We start from the raw sequence: 10,670 nt of genomic DNA, 5'->3' as shown, positions 1-10,670 counted from the left end.
AGGTGTCGGCAGCGGTGCCATATGCTGGCACCGGGTAAAGTGTTGGATGCCCTTAATCTGCTGCTACAGCTTGCCTAACATACGAAAAATCTGTGCATTTGTTGCTTAGAAACCGCAAGCAAGCTAAGATCAGAGACTCCTTGGCTGAGGAAGAAATTTGTAGTCCCCTGGCCCCTGGGACCCTTCTTGCCGAGGTAAAATCTTTGTTGCTTCTTTTCATACGTGTTATCGGTGTCGGTCGTTTACGCGGGCTGCAATTTCATTGTAGCAACATAATCTAGTGGGCACGTTGGTATTGCATTACGAAATGACGAAACAGTGCAACTTCCCTGGTCCTTCGTTAATTTGCACTGTTACATCCTTTCAAAACGCAATTTCATTGCCGGCGTATTTACGCTTCGCAAATGTGATGCCGTGGTACATCCTTGATGCCGCTGCACCATATAATAATCGATTATATCGGATTAAGTGATCGAGAAATTTCTCCCCCAATTTAACGAAGTTCACTATTTAACTAAATAATTCGCAGCTCCCTTCAACTTCGTAAATCAAGTTTTAACTCTACTCCCAAGCTTTCAATGAAAATTGGTTTGGTTTTAGTTTTGTGGGGTTTAACATCCCAAAGCGCTTTCAATGAAGAATCCCAACGCGTCCGTATGCACGGCTCATATGAAGCGAGCGTCTGCAGGTCCCTCGCTCAGACCGCACAGTGAAAGCACACTTCACTCCCAATTATTAAAGCCAGAACACAAGTTGCGTACTCCCAAAGCATTCTGCATTCTGTGGCATGGACGCATTCCAGCATATACGCATGTTCGCTACCTTCGATCGCTTCGCACTTACTAAAAAGTCCTGAAGTCTGCCACCTAAATTTGTTTGTGATTTAGGCTAGCTATCGCTAGCATTAGCGCTGTCTGTGATACTGCACCGAACTTCGAAGAACGAACGCCCGTAGCCGTCACTACACGCACTTCACCTTGTATGGCGCCCGCCAGATGTTGCTATCTACAATTAATGTTATGCTGGTTCTTCTTTGCACGTAAACAGAGCGAATAGGGTTGTCATCATCAAATCTCCCCTTCATAATCCCTCGCAGCCATGATAACGTGCATGCCGCCTACGCTGGTACAGCGAGTCGGCCTAGGTCAAGACGTGCTGCACTGCAATGCACGAGTGAAGAACCGGGAAGCTGGAAGCGTGGACCGTCTCCGTATAAACCGTGATGCTTTTTGGGTAGTCAGGGAAATACTAGGCAAGTGCTGAGCCTGCAGCTATGTATTGCCGTGAAAGTTCGCGTACATGGAGCTTAAACTCGAAGTTAGCGTGAGCGGATCGAGAGGCCCTCGCTTAGGAGCCATCAAGCGCGAGCTGAAATGTGCTGCTTTGTGTTTGCATAGAAATAGCCAGGAGTAAACCAGTGTGCCTAATGCGTTGAGGTACACCTTTAGCCCCCTGCCTCAGAACACAGCGACTGATTGGCACGTGAAAAAACTGGACTGGGTCTGTATTCGTACATTTAGCCACAGGCTTCAGTTTTACATTAATGAGTTGCAAGAGAGAATGAACTGGCCAGGGTATAGGCTGCCTTAATTACGAACTTACAGGCTTAACCGGCTAGGAAAACATCGGCATGACTCAATAGAAAGAGTCGCTTTCGCAAGGAAATGCTTCCATACGTGTGATAACCGAAGAACCAAATCACGCGCCTTTGATATGTCTAGCAAGCGGGTTGGTGGCGCCACCTCATGCTAATAACGAGAAGCTTTTCTGTCGAGCGGTCTTTCGTTAGTTTTAAATCTCGGAGGATTCACTTGTGATGCCGACATTTTGCTTCAGGCGGCTAGGCAATTTATTGATGCGAATTATAGTAGGAAAGAAGAGCGCTAGGGCTATAGCCTGCAGAAAGCACACTCAGTAAAGTAATTTAAACGTGCTTTCGAGTCAGTTGTATTACTCAGTGGGAAAACATTCTAGCTCTATCGAAGGGCGGTATCTGGTGATTGGAGAGCATTGTGGAGAGGGAAAAATAAAAGGTAGGAGAGAGAAAGTGGTTGGCGGCCTGCTTTACGTATCAGGCAAAAGCCAGAAAAGGAACAGATGCTTACAAAAGTGAACTAAACGACAGAAAAACCAGCGCGGTCCCGTGCACGAGCGATGCGACATCGCCTGATTGTAACGGCGGAGAGGGGGTGGAGGGAGTTTCCTTGGCAGATGTTGATGGCTGCTGAGGTTCCTAGGGGCAAAGAAGTTTAGAACCCGGAAATTCCCCGAATTTTGTAGTTTCCCCACAAATAACCCAATTTCTCCTCTATTATCTAGTTGAAAAACAGCGTCCAATATTTACCTCCCATATTTTAAAAATATAAGACCCGAAAAGGAACAACCCTATAAATATTGGAAATACTTAAATAACAAAATAAGCGAGAAGAAAATAACACAGTCATGAGCTTACAAAATGAGTTTTTTCTTTCTAAAAGAAGGGCGCGGTATACTTTTTTGATAGCAGTTACACGGCAACTTGTTTTTTAGCGGCCTCTTGCTCATGTAAACCCGCTGAAATAATCGGAAGCAAGATGGGCTTGCACCGGCTTGCGTTCTGCGTGCTGGAAGCAGTCGATTCAGCGGTGTTTTCGTCTCGCTATTTGCGTGTAATCGTCTGCGCAAACCGTGAACGTGGTCAATGATGAGCAAGATGTATAAGACGTACGTTCTCGCACATCATTGTGTTGGTTGCGGTAAAGCTTGTGTCGCGTACTGCTTATCGGACGGTCGAATGGTGCTACATCAGCCCTTTTCCCGGCGAATCGTGTCCTGGCATGTGACGGCGTGTGCTGCTCGAACGTCGTCTGGATGCGTCGCTTAACCCTGAAGGTAAGCGGATGAGCATTTATTGCTTCCTGGACGTGCGTGGAACTCCATGAGGCCTCCTGCCTACACCCTTTGTTGCGCGTTTCGTATTAGTACCTCACCAGGACTACAGGTTAATTAGCTGGAAAAGTGAATTGTTACTGGCGGGATAGTGTGCGTATGCTATATTATACGCTTATATTAACCGCTCAATTCGCGTGTAATTTGTTGTGTTTAATGGGGTTGTTTCAAATGAGGCTTTTGCACAAGGTGTTATGTTTAGCTGTCTGTCGTACGCCTCGCCTTGGTGATCCTCTGTCAGTTACGCTGCAATAAATTGTGCAGTTGAACATGTTTGTGCATAAACGTTAGAGAAATTCCTGAATATATATTTTGCATGAATTTCGGCTTTCACTCTTGAGCAAGCACAAGTGTGCAGTGCACCTTAACCTGTCGTTGGCTGCGGTTACATTGGCATCGGTCAGGATAAACTGAAATGCGAGGTAATATATCCACTCTGTAGCTTTCGCGTTGCAGTCACCTTGTATTTTTTTGTCTTTCTTTTTTTTTGCATTGATGGTACATTACTTATTCGTAATTTTCGAAACCTTTTTATAGTCTCACAAGCCTCACCGCGTTTAGTTTGCAGGTGCAATGCATGGGTCAATTTACTATCTCCAGGTTTTACGTTTGAAGACACCGGATGATGATCAGATGAAAGGAGACTGGTAACCTTCCAACAATCCAAGATATCCTTTCCTCTTTTTTTATGTAGCGGCGCATCTGTATGTACAAGCGTGAAATAATAAGGCGCCTTTCAGTGAAATCCAAATTTGCTTGACATCACTTATTTCATTTTCATTAACACTTCCTTTTGACCAAGTTGGTTCATTTTAACTATAGGAAAATTTGAAACAGCGCTAACACACACAACCACTAAAGATAGACGAACGACGAGACACAAGCGCGTGTCTCGTCGTTCGTCTTACTTTGTGGTTGTGTGTGTTAGCGCTGTTTCAAATTTTCCCCATTTCAATTTCATAGGTGCGTTTCACTCTAGGGCTATATTTATTTAGGAATGTGCCTTCAGAAACAAGTCATGGCGCACCTTAACATCTCGGCCGGGGAGAAACGAGGCCAACGATAGGGAAGGCAAAATGATGCTTGAAAAGTCGACATAAAATTGACCCCGCTCAACATTACGATTTGTCTTAACATGGTAGTCAAAATTCCGCTCACATTAAATCGCTTTAACAGCTACGGGGACAATTTTTTTTTCCAGACTTGGCAAGCACAGTTCTGTCTTCGTTTCCTTTGTCTGTCGTGGTCTACAATAGAAAACAAAAGTAAAGGAGTCAATATCCGCGCCAAGGTGTACGTCATATTGCAGTCATACTTTTGTTTTTGTTATTTTCACTGGTATTTAGAACGACGCCCAGGTGGCGGGGTGGTACCTCGAAACGCGTGCTAGAATCGCTCAATTTTCACCATGGTGTGCTATATGAGCGATTTGCCTCGTGGCAACCCTGCAGTATACGCTTTATTTTCGAAACGTCCTCGTAGAAATCAGCTCCCACTGCCCGACACACGAGCAGTGGGAGGCGGCCCTGACCAGCGACAACCTGGACCAGTAAGCCTGGATTATCCAGCTAGTCCGCAAGTCAGCTGCTGCCAGCGGAGCCCTGGACTAGGGGCACCGACCACCCAGCTCCTGCGAATATTTACTGATTATATGCTCATTAAAAGTTTTCTCTCTCTGTTTAGTTAAATAAGAGTGGGAAATTGTATTAAACCGCTTGACACCGTAAGCAAATAATTTCAAATCAATTTGAACATTCAGTGTTTCATTTGTTCAAAGAATGCAGAGGGAGTATGTTGGAAATTATCTATCCAGACATTTTCATCTGCTCACGATTGCTTCCGTGAAAGTGAAAAACAGCTGTGAAAGTGAAAAACAGTGAAAGCACTGCTCGAGCATAGCATTGGCAACTCATCATAGAGAGCCCAGATCGAGATCATCCTGTCACTTATCAGCGCGCTCATTAGTGGTGACGGGGCGGCTGTCATCGGGTTCTGACGTCCTATGAAGCATTCCAACAATGTGGTTACTGTTTTAAAACTTTTTGTTTGGCTAGTTGGTCCATTATGTAATGAAAAAATTAAGTGCAAAAGCCCAAAGGCGAAAAGAAGAAGGGACAGGAAAGAGCGCTCTTTCCTGTCTTTTCTTCTTTTCTCTTTTGGGCTATCATTTGCGCTTAATTTTTTCATATCGTGGTTACTGTTGTTGGGAGTAGCTTCGCGGTGAAAATTTCAGAACTACTATTTCACAATGCGGAGTACTTCAGCGGCGCTCAAGTTCCGGAATTAAAATAACAAGCTCCGCTGTTCTTTTATTTTTACTATAATAAAAAACTGCATGTGCCGGGTGACCGTCATGTCCCGTTCACGCCAGCCTTTCGATGTAGCGCTGCTGTTTAACTACGCCCTGAAAAGTATGCCTAACCACAGAGAAAAAGAAGACAGAGTTTCGCCAGGTAAGTTTTTGTTTATTTCAGATAAATTTATTAAGAATAATGGTATTTAATCGTTCGAAGTGACATAGTTCTGGCATTGACCACATTGATGTCAGGACTCCTTACTGTGTCCGGATGGTGTTGCTCGCTTGGTCAATGAGAGCTGCAAAACATTGGAAAAAAAGTTGAAACACATAAATCACTCTGAATGCATTAAATGCATTTGATTTAGGTATCTTCACATGAAAATGCAACCATAATAGAGCGAAGCTGAGAGTACAAATGTTGGCCCGTCTACTATATCAGTAACAGTTACGCAACAAAACGATATATTTGCTATTGTCAGAAAATATCAAATGTTTTTATCCTCATAGGAGGACGTGGATCTGAAAGCGGAGGGGAAGCGCAGCTCTTTTTACAGTTGGACAAGCAAATCATTATAAGAGCTACGTATTCTAAGCTGCACTTCTCTACTGAACGCCTGCTCACTTCGGCAGTGCAACCTGACATTCATAAAAAGGCAGGAAATATACATTCCTTCCTGTAAGGTCTCAAAAAGTACCAATCTTTGCAGAGCCTAAGATTATTATTGGGCATAGGCTATCACTTCTGTGTTCTTGGCTCTCTGTGACAAACTTAGTTATGTCTCAGAATACGAAAGCTGAAGTCTGCGCACTCTTCTAGAAAAAGGCGTTAATTGGCTATAGGCTTTCTGCATCGATTACGCGTTTCTTACGGGGCGAGCAAATTATTTCAACCTCGAAGCGACTGTTTCAAATTCTTCAATTTTTCAATTTTCATGCATATGACACTGCATACAACAATGACGCAGTGAGTTTACTGACTCTTTTGTATATAGCAATCGCTGTGCAATGTCTGCACTTTCGATGCTGTCTATTGAATTAACCGTAATACAAACAGGAAGCCCTTTGAAGGTAGGCCAGGAAACTAGCAAACTATTTTGACGTACCTGCTCCATTCGGGGTATTAGCAACGAGGTTTTCCTTGACTGTCACAGTGGCGGTGTGGACTGGAACTGGCACTGGCTTCGGGACTGGGACTGGCACCGGGAACGGCCTCGATACAGGATATGGATGTGGGACTGGATGCGGGACTGGGCGTGGAACCGGATATGGAACCGGGATCGGAAGCGGCACGAGCCGCTCGCGCAGAACGGCAACGTAGACCGGCAGAGCATACTGGATGCCCGTGTGAGGGTCGGTGACGACACGAACGTCGCTTGGGTGGTGGCTAAAGCCTCCTATGCGTTCAACAGCGCCTAGACCACGAATGGCTCCGTAGGGCAAGCCAACTCCATAGGTTACAGGGTGGTGGGTCAGATAACCTCCAAGAGCTCCGCCGAATGCTCCTCTTCCGTACAGTCCTCCGTAGGATCCAGGGAAGCCGTGTCCATAACCTCCGTACAGTCCTCCATACCCACCAGGATAACGTGATCCATAACCTCCGAGCAGCCCGCCGAAGGATCCAGGGTAACCAAATCCGCGCAGTCCACTGGTCAGAAGGCTAGAGCCAGGATAGGCTCCTCCGAAGATGCCACGGCCAAAGGAGCCGGGGTAATGGGATCCGTAGAGACCGCCTAGAGTCCCACCCCAAGAGCCGGGGTAAGAGCTTCCGAAGATTCCGCGGCCGAATCCGCCATGCAAACTAGGGTAAGATCCATAGAGACCGCCAAGACCTCCGCCATAGATGCCGGGGTAAGAGCTTCCAAAGATGCCACGACCAAGTCCGCCATAAAGGCTGGGATAAGATCCATAGAGACCGCCAAGACCTCCGCCATAGATGCCGGGGTAAGAGCTTCCAAAGATGCCACGACCAAGTCCGCCATAGAAGCCCGGATACGATCCATAGAAGCCACCGAGACCTCTTCCAAAGGTGCTGGGGTAAGCTCCTCCCAAGATGCCACCAGAAATGGAGCCAGGGTAAGTCGCTCCAAAAGTACCACCGAGAATGCCACCTGGAGATGTGCCTCCGATGATACTGTTAACTCCACTGGTGAAGCTAGGGCTGCCAATTACTCCACCAAGGCTGCCTGCGGTACCTCCGCCGACAGTAGTCACACTAGTACCAGGGTCGACAACTGTGGTGACCGAGGGCGTGCTGCCGATGGAAGCCACAGTATCTACGACGCTAGGGTTAGATACGACGCTAGGGACAGATGGCAAGACACTAACAGAAGGAGCAAGTGCAGAACCTCCGGGGACGACGGCTCCGGAAGTAAAAATCTTGGTCTTGACACCTTTATTGAGGACAGCCGGGCTGGGTTGAGCTGAAAAAAAAAAGAAAGAACAGAGGATAAGGACCTCGCTTAGTGCAGCCCACATAGGGTTCAGCAGGCACGTGGCTCCTGAAATATTCCTAAATGGCAATCACTGACTTTATGACTGGAGTATAAGGCAGCTTACGCGGTGAAATTCCCCATTTCACTTCCTCTAGAAGCCAAGAGCTCAAGTACTAGTCCGTAGTTAAAGAGTGACAAACTTTTCATTATGCTTATATACTTTTCTCGGTATGCTGTGTCGGATGTAGTTTCCGGATTACTTATTCGGCTATATGAGGTGAGAAATTTGCGATATCCGCTTGTAGTTATCCTATGGGTTCAGTATATATTTTTGCATGTCACAGTTGTAATCATTTACATGCCTTGTAAACTTTTAATTTACTTTGTTAGGATGGCGTTACTGGGTAAATATAAATGGTAAATGTAGGAGGTGGAGGAAGGTGAGGAGGAAAGGCAGGGAGGTTAACCCGTGAAATCAACCGGTTTGCTACCCTGCATTGCGGGAAGGGGGTGAGTGGATATAAAAGTTGTGAGAGAGGGATGGTTGTAGTTAGTACAGTCACATCACAGACATGCCGCATGCACGTCACAGTTATATCACTTAACATAACAGCAAACTCATAGTCTTTCGATTAGGCCTGTGCTTTTCATAAAGCGGAGCAGTGCCTGGGAGGCCTTCACCCCAGACGATCGCTGTGGCCAGGGACCTAAAATCTTAATTTCAGTCAATGGGCGTCCGTCTAGATGCTCCAGCGTACGGCAAAGACACTGTCTTCCCTCACTGTATATGGGGCCTCACAAAGAATGTGTCCTATAGACTCGTCGCACCCACAGTTTGTACACGCAGGGCTGTTTTCCATGTAAATGTTAGCTAAATCATATCTTTTAGCAAAATGGGCAAATTTCGCTAAGGGACACCGGGGTGACACAAGCTCTAAACCTGCAAATAGCAGCAATAGATGTGCCGAAATCCCATGTCTTCTGTAAAGTTAGCTCTGAGAGCATGAGAAAAGCCTAATAATAATGATGTAATATTTGTACCTGGGTGGCAAATTAGGATGTTATCAGAGAGGCAGCAGTGAAATGGAAGTTCAGGCGACACTGTTTTGAAAATTTGTTCCAGTGTTGAGCTGGTAAGGTTAAGATTTAAATTATCGCTCATCTTTACTCAGTTAGCGGACGGTGTACCCTTACACTAATCACTGTTTTTACAAAAGGAAGCAAGACGGAAAGACATTGCCATGAACCGAGTTTCCTAATACGATGAACAAATACTTTTGCTTATTTTTTGATTTTCTGACTTTAAGCTCGAGCTCGAGGTTATTGAGCACGTATACGAGCCGCAGACAGGCTACCAAGAGCACCGATTACTTTCTTTTCACTTACTCCTATGGACTGCTCGTACGCCACACTATTTTTTCAAAACACTGTACGGTTCCCTCATGTAATCACGTATCGTCATCGATGCAGCAGTTACAACAGTATGGTCGCTGACAGCGCCAAAGGAAAAAAAGTTAAATGTGAGCAAAAGACACTTGTGGTTGATGTCAAAGGCGAGATGGCCTTTCAGCAAACGTCGTTTGTGCGGACGTGAAAACAGAACGGTAAAAAAGCAATGAGCACTATGAATTACAGCATTTTGTGATAACTCGAATCCGATCACTTGATATGATGAAACCGTGCGCAGAGACATCAGACCGAAATGAAAGCATCTGAAGTTACACAGTAAACATGGAAACCAACTTGATGGAAGGGGTACGTTCATGAAAAATTGCGGTGAATGGCTGCTTGACGATTTTATCAGACGGGCCCTTTCGTAACAGTGCTATAATTGGCTCCTACCAATTTGTCCATGGCTAGGTGCGCAATGTTACAAAACAAAATGCGCTCTGGCTGTGAATCTTGATTTCTTAGTATAACTTAGTTATGCGGTTGCATTTTGGACTCAGATAAAAGAAAGGGCTGATTCAAAACAAAACATCCCATGGCGCGCGCGGAGCTCCGTGGCCTGTCATCCGACTTCTCCCAGCTATGCGCTGTTCGATCGTCCGACATGCGAGAGAGACTCCACATGCCTTCGCGGGCATGGCTCGAAGGGCCGCATCTCTCCCTTTCCAGATGCGCCCGCTTTCTGCGTACTGCTGTCGATTGGCACTGAAAGGGGTATTCGAGCTGCTAACGCTTCTGCTTTAAAAAGTCTGAGGGGCAAAGCTTGAACTGGATCAACTCGTTCTGCCCTTTGTCGTCCGCTCCTTTCCTGTCTGCATTTTATTAAAGATACGCATCACATGTTAATACATTTTTAAAGCTCCACTGTTAATCTCGTGATTCCTTATATTTTTCTTTGCATCAGAACAAGTCTAGTTCAGCGTACTATTGAACAGTGTTTAAGGAGGCTAAAATTTTGATGTTTGTCAAAACGTACCAGAAATAACGAAGCACCATTAGACGTTTTTAGATATCTTTGATAAGATTATCATTAGTGGTTCTGCTACAGAGCTGAGATTCCCGACTTGTCCTTAGTATCAACGCCGTGCGGAGTGGGCTTACCCAGGCACAGGAGCGCGACAGCAACGAAGAGCTTCATGCTGCCGTCTGAAGGCGACCCTCCGCACGAGTATGTGACCGCCGCCGGAAAAGAAGGTGGTTTCTCAAGTCGTCTGCAGTGCCTTTTATGCTCACCCTGTTCGGATCGTCGATTGGCCAGCTGACACTGGTCTTTGGGCAGGAAGTCAGGCTACGCGTGAAACAGCATTGTTTCAGCAACCCACCCTTGCAGTCGCAAGCAGCGCTGCCTGGAAAGGCGGATTGATTTTTATTTTTATTCAGCTTTTGTGCTGGCCCTTGTCGCCAAAGCTCTTCCAAATATCCCTAGTGGCAGGTCTATAAGAAATTGTTTACCACTTTCTACAGTGTCAGATCTATTGTATTTCGGCGGGGCTTCAAGTGGCGAACAATGCTACGCGAAGGAAGCAGTATCCGCACATTTTGTATGTGAATTTCTTTCTTAT

At 45.8% G+C, this 10,670-nt stretch overlaps 1 protein-coding gene across 1 annotated transcript; it reads right to left on the bottom strand.

The window, feature by feature from the left end:
• Positions 1-5,372: 5,372 nt before the first annotated feature.
• On the bottom strand, positions 5,373-10,368 carry LOC146208472 (uncharacterized). The gene is made up of 3 exons (XM_084593919.1): positions 10,210-10,368; positions 6,331-7,647; positions 5,373-5,523 (listed from the first exon to the last, which is right to left on the bottom strand). Exons 1-3 carry the CDS (start codon positions 10,244-10,246, stop codon positions 5,483-5,485), a joined length of 1,395 nt encoding a protein of 464 aa, XP_084450045.1. The 5' UTR covers positions 10,247-10,368; the 3' UTR covers positions 5,373-5,482.
• Positions 10,369-10,670: the final 302 nt, after the last annotated feature.

Source organism: Amblyomma maculatum, chromosome 1 (genome assembly GCF_055883805.1).
Source record: "Amblyomma maculatum isolate TAMU_Amacu chromosome 1, ASM5588380v1, whole genome shotgun sequence".
Classification (NCBI taxonomy): domain Eukaryota; kingdom Metazoa; phylum Arthropoda; class Arachnida; order Ixodida; family Ixodidae; genus Amblyomma; species Amblyomma maculatum.
Note: the sequence above shows the minus strand (reverse complement) of the source record. Positions and strands in the feature narration are given on the sequence as shown.

Excerpts from the sequence above, each read along its gene's own strand:
- LOC146208472 (XM_084593919.1), bottom strand. The coding sequence starts at position 10,246 with ATGAAGCTCTTCGTTGCTGTCGCGCTCCTGTGCCTGG. Across the intron at positions 7,648-10,209 it reads TGTCGCGCTCCTGTGCCTGG|CTCAACCCAGCCCGGCTGTC; the intron begins GTAAGCCCACTC and ends TTTTTTTTTCAG. Across the intron at positions 5,524-6,330 it reads TAATACCCCGAATGGAGCAG|CTCTCATTGACCAAGCGAGC; the intron begins GTACGTCAAAAT and ends AATGTTTTGCAG.